The 16,886-nt window shown below is 49.1% G+C and overlaps 2 protein-coding genes across 3 annotated transcripts; one reads left to right on the plus strand and one right to left on the minus strand.

Annotated features, from left to right (window-relative positions):
* Positions 1-1,071: 1,071 nt before the first annotated feature.
* LOC310756729 (uncharacterized protein) lies at positions 1,072-8,577 on the plus strand. Of its 2 annotated transcripts, XM_083601360.1 has the most exons (4): positions 1,072-1,317; positions 2,530-3,453; positions 3,977-4,106; positions 5,815-8,577. In XM_083601360.1, the coding sequence occupies exons 2-4, from the start codon at positions 2,680-2,682 to the stop codon at positions 6,708-6,710; spliced, it is 1,800 nt and encodes a 599-aa protein (XP_083457486.1). In that variant the 5' UTR covers positions 1,072-1,317; positions 2,530-2,679; the 3' UTR covers positions 6,711-8,577. The 2 variants fall into 2 exon arrangements, with proteins under 2 accessions (XP_083457486.1, XP_083457487.1); XM_083601361.1 differs by lacking the exon at positions 1,072-1,317 and having other exon boundaries at positions 1,430-3,453.
* Positions 8,578-10,108: 1,531 nt separating this feature from the next.
* LSM2 (LSM2 homolog, U6 small nuclear RNA and mRNA degradation associated) lies at positions 10,109-16,393 on the minus strand. The gene is made up of 5 exons (XM_083602640.1): positions 16,265-16,393; positions 14,302-14,369; positions 13,951-13,981; positions 12,475-12,534; positions 10,109-11,393 (listed from the first exon to the last, which is right to left on the minus strand). The coding sequence occupies exons 1-5, from the start codon at positions 16,265-16,267 to the stop codon at positions 11,268-11,270; spliced, it is 288 nt and encodes a 95-aa protein (XP_083458766.1). The 5' UTR covers positions 16,268-16,393; the 3' UTR covers positions 10,109-11,267.
* Between the last annotated feature and the right edge of the window lie 493 nt (positions 16,394-16,886).

Below are 16,886 nucleotides of genomic sequence, written 5' to 3' on the forward strand. Positions count from 1 at the left end.
CAAGAGTCTCCTCCAGCACCAGAATTCAAAAGCATCAATTCTTCGGCGATCAACCTTCTTTATGGTCCAGCTCTCACTTCCATACATCACTACTGGGAAAACCATAGCTTTTACTATACGGACCTTTGTTGGCAAGGTGATGTCTCTACTTTTTAAGATGCTGTCTAGATTTGTCATTGCTTTTCTCCCAAGAAGCAGGCGTCTTTTAATTTCGTGGCTGCTGTCACCATTAGGCCAGCATAAAAGTCACAGAATAGTGTGCAAGTTTTTTTCAATTCTCTAGAACTCTTCTTCAAGCTAAATGATTTTTTGGGGGGACGGGGGGGGCTGGGAGTCATGAAAGGGGAAATGTTAAGTGTTGAGTCTTAAGTTGTGGGGTGTTTTGAGGGGGCAGCAGAGGAGGGCTTTGTTAGGCTGGGCAAGGTGATGATCCTGGGCATGGTCCACGCAGAAGCTACATTACAAGGAGTTAAGGCGAGATACTCCTTTTGTTTATTTAATTTTGCTTTATTCGTTCCAACAACAAAAAAACCAGTCAACAGAAAAACACTTTAATACATCTAAATATAATATTTTCCTAATACATATATATTCCTAATGAAAGCTGTTACAAGACTTCTGCTTTAAAGCATTGCTCGCCAGATGCAGCTGTGTGGACCACACACGGATATATGGGGGACTATTTCACCCTATAGGGCATTCTGACCTGTTTTTAGCATTTAAACTTTTGTATGTTTTTAATGCAGGGTTGCCAGTTTATTGCCTAATCTTTATTGTAAACCGCGCTGAGGGTTGCTGCTTTGTTTCTTTGTTTGCTTAAGTGGTGCATAAATGTTATGAAGCAAATAAATAAATAAATAGACATCCTGTATTGCAACCGGTTTGCATCATACCTGGTTTTTACACAGGCAGTTCCGTCGCCAGCCCTCGGTGGAAAAGGACCCTAAAGCCAGACTTCCGCCTCCCGATTCTTATAGAGCAACACGTTGCTCCCAACAGCCCGGTGGAAGGCGCAGTGTAGAGTGACATATAGCGCGCACTTCCGGTAGAGCAGCTTTTACCTGTTAACGAGGAAACAGGACCGGAAGTACCTCTTAAGGACAGCTGGTGATGATGCCACGGCTGAGAAAGGGAGCCGTGAACGTAGAACTAGAAAAATGCAGAGCAGTACACGCGGGTAGGCAGTTAGGCTGCCTTAGGTTAGAGGCTGCCGTTTTTCCAAGTCGAGCGGTGGAGCGCCCCCTCCTGGCGGGAGGGCCGCTAGTGCCGCTCGGATGCCCCTGGAACGCGGGCTGCAGGGCAGCCGTCGGCTGAGAAGTACGTCGCCTCCGCCTTTCCCCTTGTTTCCAGCTGCCTCCCCTTGCAGCTTGGTGCCCCTTTTTGCAGTGCCCCGGGAATGGCGACCCTTGCAGCCCCCACCCCACCCCTCCCAAGGATGCAAGTTGGCGTCTAGCAAACACCTGGAGGGAGACCACGAACCCGCCATCCTCCCCGCCGTGCCGGGTGGTCCTTCCTGAGGGTCGGGCGGACAAAAGCCCTCGTCCCCAAGCAGCCCCGGTGGCGCAGCAGCAGCAGGAGGAGGAGGCATCTGAAAAGTCACTTGCTGGCCCGCCCGCCGGCCGTGGGAAAATTTTCCGCCACCGTGGGAAAATGGGCTTTGAATTTCCCACGCGCACTGGATGATGGATCTTCACAGCTTCGGGTTTTTTGGGAGGGTGGATCTGGAGGGTTAAATCGAGACGGGCAGAAAACCGGGTCTGGGGTAGCGCAAGATGAGCAGAAAGCGGGGAAGCCTTTGGCCTCTCAGGTGGTGTTGGGAGCCCATGTCCTTGGTCAAACGTCCTGGTTCTAGATTATAGCAAGGCTTGGGGACAGGAGGCAGGGGCGGCCTGCGAAAGGTACACACACACACACACACACACACACCCGTAGGGTAAGACCTGTAGTCTTGCTCAACGCAATGAATGGCCTTATCACTTCTGGCGTGACCATCTCCACTCCTGAGTTTCTCAAACTCGGGCCTCCAAGTTTTTGGACTGCAACTCCCATTATCTCTGACCCCAACCACTGGTCCTGCTAGCTAGAGATGTTGTAGTCCAACAGCAGCTGGGGACCCAAGTTTGGGAAACAATGTCCAAAGCCTTGACCCCGGGACTGGGAATCATCCCTGCTACTCCAATGCTTGGCGTGACATAAGCGATGAAACCTGTGTGTCTTCCCTGAAAGGGCAGAGTTGGGTTGACTGCAAATTCCAGAGGCCTACCAAGGCTCCTCAACATGTGTGGACCCTGGCCAAAGAACAATGCACTTTTTCTGATTTTTGTTTTGCTGGGCACACCTCTTTTGCTGAATTTATACTGTTCCTTTTTGAACTGTTTTATTACTGCATTAATTTTATCTGTTTTCATAATTGTATATACATAGTCTGTTGCTCTAGCCCACTCATGGGGACTTGTGGTGAAGCGTGGGTAATAAGTTTCATAAATATATGTAATCTAATTTTAGGCAATTGTCTCATCTTTACCTCAGGGAACAGCCCCTCTCCTCAGCCTAGGAATATTGCATTCCACCTGTGACGATTAATAAGGGTGAGAAACCCACCCATTATCTCATCAAGCCTGTGCATCTTAACTAGGAGCGCCAGTTAAACTCCCCACCTCCACCCTTTGGAGGGACAAAATGGCTGCTGAAAAGGGAGATGTGTCAGGGCTGGCTCTGCCGCTCCAAGCAATGATTGAGCAAGGATTGAAAATGGAGGAACCGGAGCTTGCAGACCCTGGGCCAAGGAACAGTGCAGGAAACAGCCCTTGTGCCATCCGTGTGGGGAGTTGTGGGGATTTGAAGGAAATAACCATTTTGGATGAGATGAAGCAGGAAGCTCCTAAGCAGCTGCAGGAGCTCTGGGAGGCTCAGCTACAGGAATTTATCGAAAGGGTTGAGTTGCCCTGTTCAGAATGGAGGCGCCCACAATTGCCAGGGGCCGCACCAGCCGATACTAAGGCTTTTCTGTCCACCTCTGAAGGAGCAGCCAGCACCATTGAGGAGCCTGGAGCTGTGGGGGCGTTATCCCAGTTCCTGCCACGCCTTGGCAAAGACGCCAAATGGTCAGACGAAGCCGAGGCAAATGGCATGAGGGTGAAAGAGGAAGACTTGGAGGAGGGGGACTCCGCCATCTTGGACACAGAGGCGAAGCGACGACGCTTCAGGCGGTTCGACTATCGGGAGGCTGATGGCCCCCGAGGGGCCTGTGGGCAGCTCTGGCAGCTTTGCCGCCAGTGGCTGGAGCCAGAAAGGCACACGAAGGAGCAGATCCTGGAGCTGGTGATTCTGGAGCAGTTTCTGTCTGTCCTGCCCCAAGAACTCCAGAAATGGGTGTGGGATTGTTCGCCACAAACCTGTTCCCAGGCCGTGTCCCTGGCAGAGGATTTCCTGAGGCGGCAGCAGGACGTTCAGGTGAGAAAGCCAGGTGCTGGTTATTGAGAAACAAGTAATAATAATAATTTATTATTTATACCCCGCCCATCTGGCTGGGCCTCCCCAGCCACTCTGCGCAGCTTCCAACAGAACATTAAAATACAATAACCTATTAAACATTAAAAGCTTCCCTAAACAGGGCTGCCTTCAGATGTCTTCTAAAAGTCTGGTAATTGTTTTTCTCTTTGACATCTGGTGGGAGGGCATTCCACAGGGCGGGTGCCACTACCGAGAAGGCCCTCTGCCTGGTTCCCTGTAACTTGGCTTCTCGCAGCGAGGGAACTGCCAGAAGGCCCTTGGTGCTGGACCTCAGTGTCCGGGCAGAATGATGGAGGTGGAAGCAAAATTCCTGCTCAGGTTTAGACTTTACCTCATGCCTTCAGTTGGGTCTCCTTGGCTTTTTCAGATGCTGGTTATTGGGGGGAAAGGTGTGGGAGCAAAATCCCTGCTCAGCTTTGGACTTTATCCCATGCCTTCAGTTGGGTCTCCTTGACTTTCTCAGGAACCAGGGCCATGCAAGGTGGCAGCCATACATTGCGCAGAGGCAGAGAGTGACGGTCTATCGGGTGCCTGGCAGAAACCACCCTGCAGAGAACTCGGCCAGAAGGTTGATGGTGATGCCAGCTCCCCAGGTGAGGAATTATTGTGACTGGGTCAGCGGATTATCGCGAGTTCTCGAAACGAGCTACAGTTTAGGTTGTCGTTCAGTTCTCGGTGTCTCTGATTCCTGGCTGCTCTTTTAAATCTGTGCGGCTTGAGTGAAAGTGGCACGAGCTTCTTCGCAACGTTTTTAATCAAGGCGTTTTAAAACAATATGGAAACCGCCATTCGAAAAGTGTTAGCGCGACGTATTTGTACGTCTGATTCCAGGCGGTGAGCAGAAAAACAGGGCATCTAATGACACACACACGGGAAGTAGTGGAAGTGATAAAGTGCAAGCAAAAAGCGAGGACCTCTAAACCAGGCGTTACATTTGGCCCTTGGGCACAAACTGTTGTTTTTTTAGTGCTGTGGGGGCTCCCTTTTCTGGTAATTCATCTTCCCCTTCCTCCAGATTAGCCCCCCACCTGCAGAAAGACAAAAGGCCTATGCATGCACACATAGTCCGCTTTTTCAAGGGATTATGGGTAAAAGCTGGATCCAGGGGGGTTGTATCCAATGCTACTTCTACACCGAGTAGACCCATTGAAATTAATACACATCACTGACTTAGGCAGCAAGCAGGTGGACACATAACCAAAGAGGAGAATTCAAGTTGGAAGGAACATCACTTTGGAAAGGGTTTCCCACATGAAAGCTGTGTAGTTGTTTTCTTTCATTGTAGTGCAGGGGCAAATAATAATAATGTCAGGCGTCAGAGAATCCAACCCCCCATGGTGGATTGCCAGGAATGGATAAGAAAAGGAAGTACAGTGCTACCTCGGGTTACATACGCTTCAGGTTACATATCCTTCAGGTTACAGACTCCGCTAACCCGGAAATAGTGCTTCAGGTTAAGTACGGACCTCCAGAACGAATTAAGTACTTAACCAGAGGTACCACTGTAAGGTAAAAGTAAAGGACGCCTGACCGTTAAGTCCAGTCGCAGACAACTCCGGGGTTGCAGCACTCATCTCGCTTTACAGGCCGAGGGAGCCGGTGTTTGTCCACAGACAGATTTTCTGAGTCATGTGGCCAGCATGACTAAGCTGCTTCTGGCGCAACCGAACACCAAAACCAGAGCAGTGCACGGAAACGCCGTTTACCTTCCCACCAGAGCGGTACCTATTTATCTACTTTGACGTGCTTTCGAACTGCTAGGTTGACAGGAGCTGGGACCGAGCAATGGTCCCAAGAGGCTGAGTGGTTTAGACCACAGCGCCACTTGCGTCCCTGTAGGAAAATGAAAGTTTTCACCAATGCTTTTTATTCAATATTCACAGAGAGAGGCTTAGAAATGCAGCCTCTCAAAATAACTGTGTTGCTCCGAGTGAAACCCCAGCCCCTCTGTCCCTCCCACTTCCTCATGAGTCATCACTACAGGTGCTGAAAAGTGCCTTTTGCCTTTGAGCTCTCTGCTCTCCTACTTTCAATGCCCGCCAGGTTCTGAGAGAATGCTTTCTAAAGACACTGAGTCCATCTTCTTCTTCCTCTTTTTCCTCCTACTCTCCCATTATTTCCCAGCTTTCCCCCCTCATCTTCCTCTGAGCTGTGACCTCCCTCAAACCCCTGTTGTAATTCTGAACAGTCTTCTTCTTCTCCGGAAGAGTCAGGCTGAGGAGGGCGGTCTCCACCACTCCTCCTCTGCCCAGTCCCTGACAAACAATAACCTTCACGTTACAAACTCTCTCCCGATTCTAGGAGAAGATAGGCAGCGTCATGCAGAGGAGCGAAACCAGACAGAGCACCCTGAGGATAAAGAACCACGTCGCAAGTTGCCAGGAAGAGGCCAAAGAAATGTTTCCTGCGGACTTGACCAGGAAGCAACATTTGTGCAACAGCAAGAAAGCTGCTCAGAGGAAGCAGAGGGCCGTCGCCTTCATGGCAGACACCCAGAGCATGAAATCTCCCAACCAGAAGGGAAGCGGTGCGCATGCTCTTTCTGCGGGAAAAGCTTCAGCCAGAGGTCGACTCTCACCATCCATGAAAGGACCCACACAGGGGAGAAGCCCTTTGAGTGCCCGGCTTGTGGGAAAGGCTTCAGCCACCGCTCAAACCTCATCGCCCACAGAACGGTCCACACAGGAGGCAGGCCGTACGGATGCCCCGACTGCGGGGACGCCTTCCGTCACAGGTCACACCTCATCGCGCACAGGAGGACCCACACGGGCGAGAGGCCCCACAAGTGCTCCGACTGCGGGAAGAGCTTTGGCCAGAGGTCGACACTCACGGTGCATGAGCGGACGCACACGGGGGAGAAGCCGTACCGGTGCGCCGACTGCGGGAAAAGCTTCAGCCAGAGGTCCATCCTGATCGCGCACGCCAGGACCCACACGGGCGAGAGGCCCTTCAAGTGCTCCGACTGCGGGAAGGGCTTCAAGCAGGTCTCGGCGCTGACGGCGCACACCCGCAGCCACACCGGGGAGAGGCCGTACCACTGCCCGGACTGCGGGAAAAGCTTCGCGCGCAGCTCACTGCTTGCCAAGCACAGGAGGACGCACACGGGAGAGAAGCCCTACGCCTGCGCACACTGCGGGAAATGCTTCCGTCAGCGGTCGCAGCTGCTTAGCCATGAGAGGACCCATGCCAGCGCTTAAGAGTTTTTGGCAAAAAACCCAAGCCTAGAGTACAGGCGGCGGGCCTGGGGGGGACCCTTTGCCCTCCATGTGAGAGGAAGGAGCCAGCAATAAATCACACTGAGCAACTGGGAGTTAACCCTTCATTAGCAAAAACAGGAAACGTCAGGCCTCATGAGTACAACTCATCTCCACCAGGTTTTGCCCCCATGAAGCATTTGCTGAGACTGAAGGTCCCTGTCAGATGTCTGTTGCGCTTGCTCGAGAGTAACCAGGCAGGACTCCAACCTGTCTTTTACAGGCTTTATTTTGGTGTGGGTTAAAACACAGAGCCTTGGGCTTGCCGATCAGAAGGTTGGTGGTTCAAATCCCCACGACGGGGTGAGCTCCTGTTGCTCAGTCCCTGCTCCTGCCAACCTAGCAGTTCGAAAGCACATCAGTGCAAGTAGATAAATAGGTACCGCTCTGGCGGGAAGGTAAACGGCGTTTCCGTGCGCTGTTCTGGTTTGCCAGAAGCGGCTTAGTCATGCTGGCCATGCTGTACGCCAGCTCCCTCGGCCAGTAAAGCGAGATGAGCGCCGCAGCCCCAGAGTCGGCCATGACTGGACCTAATGGTCAGGGGTCCCTTTACCTTTATTTACAGTGAAGAGCGTCATAAGTTCATGTCTGGCTCAATCGCTAGCAGAATCCGGGAGTGGTCTTTTTTTGTACCTCCCCCAACATAAAAGTTTCGCTACTCCCAACCATCTCCGCCCCTCTCTGCGCCTCAGACTACTGCGCAGGATGGGCGATGGCAAGGGCGTGCTTCCCTCCCCTCCGGCTTGCTCACTAGCATCCTCTGGTCCTTGTACCTCTTCACCGCTGGAGGTGGGGCTTTCCTCCTCCCCGGAAGAGGAACTGCTTTGCAAGATTTTCGGAGGCTCCCTGTAACACAACTGCCCTTCTATTTCTCACCTCTGAGCCGATGGCAGTTCCCTGACAGTCCCTGTCTCCCCACAGTTGCCCCCTCCTCTCTAGGGTTTCCCCCAAGCAATCTTGAGACTGCGCCTGCGTGAAGCCAACTCCTCCACCCTCTTCATGCCTCTCCTGGTTCTGGGAGACCAGGGTGAGGGGCGCTTGTCGCACCAGGAAGGGGAGACAGCTGAGGCTCTTCACCATCCAGACACATCTCTGCCACTTGACCCCCCTCCTCTTCTGGTTCAGCTTCTGCCTCCGATTCTGGACTTCTGACATGGACTCCCCCACCCTCCCCCAGTTCACTAAGCCCTGTTACCTCTTCAGCTTCAGACATCTCCTCCTCCCAGTCTTCTCCCTCTGACCACTCACCATTATCCCACCTCTCCCTTGGCTCTCAGCCTTCTTCCCTTGGGGGTTCCCCAGCTGGCAGCCCCCACCGTTCCTGTGACATCATTTGTCAGGGCTGGTGGGACATAGCAGTCAGCAATATCTGGAGGGCCAAAGGTTCCCTGCATCTGCCCTATGGTTTCACAAACACCCCCAGAATGCTCTAGTTCAGGCTTCCTCAATCTCGGCCCTCCAGATGTTTTGAGACTACAAGTCCCATCATCCCTGACCAGTGGCCCTGCTAGCTAGGGATCATGGGAGTTGTAGGCCAAAAGCATCTGGAGGGCCAAGATTGAGGAAGCCTGCTCTAGTTTCTCTCCAATACAGACACCCAGGGTCCTGGGTATCCTTCCCCTTTGCTGAGCCTTGGAGGATACAGTAGTGTAGCCTTGGCTGTGTGCCTTGTTCACAGTGGCAGTCCTCCTTGCTTTTGACCACAAGCCCTCTGGGATGGTCAATGAGGCCATTGAGGAGGAGATCCATCTTTTTAAGTCATCAGACTGCCAGTGGGAAGCAGAAGTTAATAAATCGGCAAATCTCCAAAGCTGGTTTTTATGTTCCTTATTACATGCAGAGGATCAGCAGGGCATGTGTTGATAAATTGCCCAACTTTTTTTTTTTTTGCAGCCTTCAAGAACTCCACAAAATAAGCTAACAAGGAGGAATATGGGAATGCCTCGGAGGGTCACAGCACAAGGCCATTGAGTGCAGTATCCGGTTTCTAAAACCGACCCAAGTTTGCAAAGCATGATGTGGCGATGATGAACAGGAAGGGACTGTTGTTCTTTGGTGAAGGGTTGCAGTTCAGCAGCAGAATAACTGCTACGCATGCAGAAGTTTCAATTCCCAGCTACTCCAGTTAGTAGTAGGAGAGACCTGGAATTCTGGAAAGTTGCTGCTAAGTTAGGAAAAACTACCAATGATTTGCCAGTTATTTGACTCTGCATAAGGCAGGTTTCCAAAGAGATGGTTTTCCTGTGAGCTGGATTCCCTGCACAGTAGAATCTTCCATTCTTTGAAGTCCTAGCTGTGTCTTATTCTACATATGTATTCTAGAAACCCAACAAAGCAACACACAGGATATATGGTGTCATTTGGACTTCTGCAATGCGCTCTATGTGGGGCTACCTTTGAAGGTGACCCGGAAACTACAACTAATCCAGAATGCGGCAGCTAGACTGGTGACTGGGAGCAGCCGCCAAGACCACATAACACCGGTCCTGAAAGACCTACACTGGCTCCCAGTAAGTTTCTGAGCACAATTCAAAGTGTTGGTGCTGACCTTTAAAGCCCTAAACGGCCTCGGCCCAGTATACCTGAAGGAGCATCTCCACCCCCACTGTTGTAACCAGACACTGAGGTCCAGCTCCGAGGGCCTTCTGGCAGTTCCCTCACTGCGAGGTTATAGAGAACCAGGCAGAGGGCCTTCTCGGTAGTGGCGCCCACCCTGTGAATGCCCTCCCACCAGACAAAGAGAACAACAACTACCAGATTTTTAGAAGACATCTGAAGGCAGCCCTGTTTAGGGAAGCTTTTAATGTTTGATGCATTACTGTATTTTAATATTTTGTTGAAAGCCACCCAGAGTAGCTGGGGAAGCCCAGCCAGATGGGCGGGGTATAAATAAATTTTATTATTATTATTATTATTATTATTATTATTATTATTATTATAGAATGCTGACAAACAGGCGTACGGTCTTCCTTCTCACACAGCTGCTTTAAGTCAAGGGATAGGAGGGTTGTGTAGCGGCAGTCAGGTTACATAAACACAGGAAACACATTAGGATATAAATGTGTGTTATCTGCCTGGCTTTCATTGGTAGAAAGAACTTGTGTACTTGCAAAACGCATGATGAATTTATTGGTGCGATTATGTGAAAGCAAGGTTCTAGCCATCATTGCACGAAGACGGATTTGGATAAAGGGGCAGAGCAGTACTAAAAGCCAACCATCCAAAGTTGGGCTGCAGGGCATGGAAAATTAAGTGCATGGCCTTATTATGTGTCATTCATACAGAACCATGGGTGTGGTATTTTCCCCAAGTCCTAGACCGAGCCCATAACAATCACAATCTTTCAAATGCAACCTTTTATTCTTCCGCAACTTTACATACAATTTCTCTTTCAATTTGCCCTCTTTAAAAAAAAAACCAAAATACATGAGGAAAACAAAATACAAGAAAATACAAACATGGGCAGGTCCTGTATTTGCGGGCCAAACACAAAAATTGCTATAAAGCAGGGTTTCCCAAACTTGGGTCCCCAGCAGTTTTTGGACTACAGTTCCCATCATCCCTCCCCGCTGGTTCTGCTAGCTAGGGATGATGGGAGTTGTAGTCCAAAAACAGCTGGAGAATCAAGTTTGCTTAGGGAAAGTTGGCTGGCCATGTGGCACCCTCTGCTGGCCAAAAGGAGCATTGCCACACAATCTGAACCACCCCCAGTACTGCTAATTGGCATTTATAGATCGCAGAACTCAAGTCTGCACCACCTAGAATACCCACAGGATTGTGGCCTCTACCGGCAACACAGGTAGGAGAACAAATGAAGGAAGGACAAAAACAATGGGTTGGGGGGGGGGGAAACCCGGAAAGGAAATATGGTGGGATATTAGCCCCCCCCCTGTGAAGAAGTAACGTTTCCCACTACTGAACAGTGCCACGGGTAGAGCAGATGAAATACTAGAAGCTTTTGCAGGGGCTGGGAAATTGAACTACTGGCTCAAAATAATTACTTTTTTTAAAAAAGTTGCTGCCATTACCATGGAAGGGGGTTCAGCGTCCCAACCAGGAACGGAACAGGAGTGTACAGACAACCTCCTTGAACTTAAAGCAAGAGAGAAACCAATTTGTTGCTTCTTGCAGGGTTGGGACCCAGGTTTCGATGCGCTTGGAACAGACCCACCAAAACCCGACGGGATTTCAGGTAGCCGCGACTAAATTCCTATTGATTCCCGTGGGCCTTCTGCAAGGGTGAGTCTGGATCCAAGCCATTGGAGACAAGCACCAACTCTAGCCTGGGGCATGCATTCTGCCTCCCAATGGGTGCAGGACTGTGTGTGTGTGTGTGTGTGTGTGCGCGCGCGCACGCACACAGAATATTGGTGGCAGCTTCCATGGCACGGGGGGGCAGGTATGGAAGCTGGGCCAGGTTCCCCACATCTTCATTCAACTCTTTCCCAGGAAAACCACACAGTGCAGAAAGGGGGAGGGGGATGAAAGCAGGAAGCGCCCTCACTGCTTCTGTTGCAAAGCTTCCTTGCGGGCAGCATCCTGCAACAGCTGCGTGTCGACCTCATCGGCTGGAAGCTGGACATAGCGGACGACGGAGCCACGAATGAAACAGTTCTTGACAGACAACTGGAGAGGAAGAATAGCATTACAGGGTGCAGAGATCAGAAACGTCCGGACTGGACTAGGGGGACGCAACAGTTCAAGTCCTCCACTGGGTAACCTTGTGGCCAAACAGCACCCACAGATCTACCACACAAGGTTGTTTCTGAGGTGGGGGGAGGTGACAGGGCACCAGATGAGGGGTAGGAAATTAACTCCCTCCCCAATTCATTTTCAAAAACCCCATTAACTCCTGTTTCCAGGTGGCTAAAATGAGACTTGGGTAGAACATCATCTATTACCGGCTTCAAATATCTTTTTGCCCAGGCTTTCTCTGAGCCTAAGACCGGGCCTCGCTATTTCTGAATCCCTGATTTTATTTGTTTTAATAATTATTATTTTCATTTGGTTGTAATTTCTGGATAACACCTTGAGATTTTTTTAAAATGCCAAGTGGTTTTGAATGGCTCTAAAACAGGGGTCAGCAAACTTTTTCAGCAGGGGGCCGGTCCACTGTCCCTCAGACCTTGTGGGGGGGCCGGATTATATTTTTTTTGGGGTGAAATGAACAAATTCCTATGCCCCACAAATAACCCAGAGATGCATTTTAAATAAAAGCACACATTCTACTCATGTAAAAACACCAGGCAGGCCCCACAAATAACCCAGAGATGCATTTTAAATAAAAGCACACATTTTACTCATGTAAAAACACCAGGCAGGTCCCACAAATAACCCAGAGATGCATTTTAAATAAAAGGACACATTCTACTCATATAAAAACATGCTGATTCTCAGACCGTCCGTGGGTTGAATTTAGAAGGCGATTGGGCCGCATCCGGCCCCCGGGCCTTAGGTTACATACCCTTGCTCTAAAACAACAAATAATCAGGGTAAGCCTGTGGAAATTCGGAGTAGGACTTGCGGGTTTTATAGAGGTCCCTCAGATCTCCCCCCAACCACCACCAAGAAAAATCCCTGCACTGGTTATGGGGCTTTACAGGTTAAAAGCCAGCAAGAGAGATACCAATTTCTACCTCGGCATTCATTGACACTTCTCACGCCTGCCGTCCCAAATCCACCCTTTTGCCCCACGTCCATCACTCACCATGTGAGGGTATTTCTCTGGATCGGTCACACTGATGTCTGTGAGCTTGATATTCAGATACTGCAAAGTCAGAGAAGAGAGAGGGTGGAGCGGAACTAAGCAAGCAAGGTTCAAAAGTAATACAACATTCTGCCTAGCGGCCTGTTCATTACCCCTTTGCTGTTCATCCACCTTAATCAACACCTCTGGTCAGCTTCCACTGAACATAGAGCCCTGCTGGGAGCATCTGTGTCAGCATCCCATCATCACGGTGACCAACCAGACCCCAACGAGAAACTCTCAAGCAGAATCTGAGCCCAACAGCCCATTTGCTTTTCCACGCAACTGCTATTCAGAGGGGCGCTGTCTCCCACTGTGGACGCAGAACATGGCCAGGAGAGGTAGCCGCCATTAACAATTATATTTCCCCATGAATTTTCCTAATCTTTTGAGTTGGTGGCAATCGCTGCTCTTCGTGGACCGAATTCAAGAATAAGCTCTGTGACGGTTTTTCCTTCACCCGTCCAGTCTTCCAACACGTTCTGCTTCCCTGGGTGGCCCCATTAGTATTACAAGACAGGAGGAAGGAAAACTTCTCCCAGTCCAATTTCTTCGTGGCAGCCATCATTTTACACATCTCTGTCACACCCCACAATTAAAATAAATAAAACCTTATAGCCGCACTACTAAAGAGACGTTCTGCTTTCTGTAAGCCTGCTTGCACATATCGTACAGTCAAACATGAAGCCCTTTTAAGAACCAAAATGCACATATTTTTCATAAAACCTAGAACATAACATAAGCAAAACCTGCTAGATCAGATCAGTGGCCCAGTTAGTTCTCCCAGCGGCTGAACAGATGTTTGTGGGAAGCCCAAAAGCAGGGCATGAGAGCAACAACACTCTTCCTCTCCTGCAATTCTGTCTCTTGAGACAGAACCTAGTCATCATGGCCACTAGCTGCAAGTAGCCTTATCTCGTGAATCTGCCAAACCCCCTTTTAAAGCCATCCAAGTTGTTGGACATCACTGCCACCCATGGGAGCAAGTTCCATAGTTTAACTATAAGCTGCGCCTACGCAGTCCACTAAGAATTAGGGTAGGGTATAGTCTGTAAACAAGGGACGTGGGTGGCGCTGTGGGTTAAACCACAGAGCCTAGGATTCGCCGATCAGAAGGTCAGCGGTTCGAATCCCCGCAACGGGGTGAGCTCCCGTGGCTCGGTCCCTGCTCCTGCCAACCTAGCAGTTCGAAAGCACGTCAAAGTGCAAGTAGATAAATAGGTACCGCTCCGGTGGGAAGGTAAACGGCGTTTCCATGCGCTCCTCTGGTTCGCCAGAAGCGGCTTAGTCATGCTGGCCACATGACCCTCGGCCAATAAAGGGAGATGAGCGCCGCAACGCCAGAGTCGGTCACGACTGGACCTAATGGCCAGGGGTCCCTTTACCTTTACCTTTATAATCTGTAAGGAAGAAATAGGCTTTAGGTGTAATTCATACCTGATCCACCGAGTGCAAGGTCCCACATATACTGTAAAAAAGCAGAAAAGGCACAATTAAAAGCTAGCCAGGACACATGGGATATTTGGGGAGGGGTGCAAAAGCTGAGAAATAAATTTTATTTTTACATCTGAAGGCAGCCCTGTTTAGGGAAGTTTTTTAATGTTTGAAATTTTATTTTGTTTTTAATGTTCTGTTGAAAGCCACCCAGAGTGGCTGGGGAAACCCAGCTAGATGGGCAGGGTAGAAATAATAAGTTTTGTTTTGTTTTTTAGAAAAGGGTTAGGATCCGGGACCAAGGCTCCTGGATTTTCCCTAAGGAGAGCAAGATGTGTTTGTACCCAACTGTACCTCAAATCATTCTTCAGTTCAACCACCACGTCCTTCCCTACCAGGGACTTGAAGAATGAGTAGAAAAGCTGCAATGAAGGAAGAACAAATGTTAAGAGATCACCCAGAGCAGAGGTCAGCAAACTTTTTCAGCAGAGGGCCGGTCCACTGTCCCTCAGACCTTGGGGGGGAGCGGGCCATTTTTTGGGGGGGGGGAATGGACGAATTCCTATGCCCCACAAATAACCCCAAGATGCATTTTAAATAAAAGCACACATTCTACTCATGTAATAACACCAGGCAGGCCCCACAAATAACCCAGAGATGCATTTTAAATAAAAGGACACATTCTACTTATGTAAAAACACGCTGATTCCCAAACCATCCGTGGGCTGGATTGAGAAGGCAGTTGGGTCGCATTCGGCCCCCCGGCCTTAGGTTGCCTACCCCTGACCCAGAGACTCCCTTGCACTTAAAGACAAGACGGCCTCGCACAACTTTTATTCCACTGCTCAGCTGGAAGCATTATGCACCAAACACATCACATATATACATATCAGCTTCCAACAAACGGTGGGAGCACCCAATGTTTCGGACTACAACTCCCATCGTGCCCCTGTCAGCGTAGAGGCTCAGAAAGGAATAGGACCCACAGTCTGAAAAGAGGTTTCTAGCCCCTGTGGCAACAAGTGCTCAACTACAGGTAACCGAAATACCCATCATCCTTTTTCCTCTGCCCATTCACGACTCAGTTTCCCCTTTGCTCCACTGTTTCCTTGCCTCTAATTTAGGCTAAAAGCCCTTCGGGGTAGGAAACAGTGCTCTTTGCCAAGTCGTCGTACACTAATACGGTGTTACACGGAACAACAATAATGGTGCTATTATCAACACCATTATTAAATTTATTACCCGCCCTACACCAGCAGGCCCCAGGGTGGGTTGCCAACACTTTTCAAATTAGCAACAATTAAAATGGATTATAGTACAGTGAGATTAATTGGAAGTCAGTTTTAAATTTCTTTTCTATAAATTTTAAAATTGTGTTCAATACCAGGAATTTATATGATAATTATATTAATCTTCTTTTATCTTATAGTGTGGTGGTTTGTTTGGTTTTCCTGTTATTTGTTTGATTGTACGTTTGTTTGTTTACTTGTATGTGCGTCTGTTTTTCATAAATGTACGGTGGTAGCTCAGGTTAAGTACTTAATTTGTTCCGAGGTCCGTTCTTAACCTGAAACTGTTCTTAACCTGAGGTACCACTTTAGGTAATGGGGCCTCCCGCTGCCGCAATACCGTGCGATTTCTGTTCTCATCCTGAAGCAAAGTTCTTAACCCGAGGTACTATTTCTGGGTTAGCGGAGTCTGTAACCTGAAGCGTATGTAACCCGAGGTACCACTGTATTTATTTTAAATGAATAAAGATATATTTAAAAAATAAAATAAAACGGATTACAGTCATAGAAATAGGGTGGACCCTGGCAACACATTATCTCTGATGTCTAAGGCCAGTGTAAGGAACTGTTTAAGGAAATTCAGCTGAGGTTGTGCATGAGGCTCTTAACTCACAAGGGTTGTGGGTTCAAGACCCACGTCGGGCTAAAGATTTCTGCATTACAGGGGCTTGGACTAGTAAATAACCCTCGTGGTCGCTTCCAACTCTACTATGAAAAGGAGAACATAAAAAGCATTGATCCTAATGATGATGGCGACGCTGTTAGTATTTAAGGTGCATTTTTAAGCTACCCTGCTGCCTGCATTCATCGCCCAAACACAGGCTGCTGTGTTCTGAGTCCAGAAATTAAAAGCAGGAAAAGTTCGCCGACTCCCCACCGACCCCGACTTGCAAGCGGCTTCCCTGACTGCATAATAATAATAATAATAGCCCCACACACCATTGCCTCCTGCACCCTGCTTTAAGGAAGGGGGAGAAAAAGCAATGGCAGCTGCGTCACAGAACCAGCCCGTGACGTCACAAACTCACCATCGCCGCCGCTCGCCAGACGCAGCAGCAAAGAACCCGCGTGGACCAAACCTCAGAACCCAGAAAGAACTTCCCGGGCTGCGCATGCGTCGTGCGTGCGCTCACGGAACGGGGAAGGGGGCGGGACAATCAGACGCGCTCGGAAAGCGCGGAGGAACGAAGGTTTTTATTTAAAGGGGCCGCTGCCTAATTATGCCTCGCCCCGCGCCTTAAAGGAGAAGGAGGCTTGCTGCTCAATTGCCCTTTGCGGGTTCTATGAATGGATAGAAAACTCGTTTTAATCTCTTCCGATTTCCCCTCTAAAAGTGGCCTTAAACACCTGGCCATCCTGGCTGCTGACACGAGGCCGCAGAAGCGAATGCATTTCTTTTTTTTTTTTTTAAATGAATATTTATTGAATTTTCCAATTTTATATAAAGACAAAAAGAAAAAGAAAAAGAAAAAAAAATTAAAAACAATTCAGTTTCAATAACAGTTTTCAGTCACATGTTTCTTTGACTTCCTCATACCTCCCCTTCTTGTTCTCTAGTTCAATTTGTTAATTCAGCAAATCCTAATCTCTTAACATTCCTTTTAAAATATCGCCTTATTTTCCACTCAACTTTTTTTTTAAATTTAGTAA

The sequence above is a fragment of the Podarcis filfolensis genome (assembly GCF_964270895.1).
Source record: "Podarcis filfolensis genome assembly, chromosome: 2".
NCBI classification, from domain to species: domain Eukaryota; kingdom Metazoa; phylum Chordata; class Lepidosauria; order Squamata; family Lacertidae; genus Podarcis; species Podarcis filfolensis.

What these genes read in the sequence shown, in the direction of transcription:
- LOC310756729 (XM_083601360.1), top strand. Translation starts at nt 2,680, where the DNA reads ATGGCTGCTGAAAAGGGAGATGTGTCAGGGCTGGCTCTGCCGCTCCAA. An exon ending in GGCGGCAGCAGGACGTTCAG is followed by an intron (nt 3,454 to 3,976) that starts GTGAGAAAGCCA and finishes TGACTTTCTCAG; the next exon opens with GAACCAGGGCCATGCAAGGT. An exon ending in TGGTGATGCCAGCTCCCCAG is followed by an intron (nt 4,107 to 5,814) that starts GTGAGGAATTAT and finishes TCCCGATTCTAG; the next exon opens with GAGAAGATAGGCAGCGTCAT.
- LSM2 (XM_083602640.1), bottom strand. An exon ending in GAACTGAAGAATGATTTGAG is followed by an intron (nt 13,982 to 14,301) that starts GTACAGTTGGGT and finishes GCTTTTTTACAG; the next exon opens with TATATGTGGGACCTTGCACT. An exon ending in CAGAGAAATACCCTCACATG is followed by an intron (nt 11,394 to 12,474) that starts GTGAGTGATGGA and finishes CTTCCTCTCCAG; the next exon opens with TTGTCTGTCAAGAACTGTTT.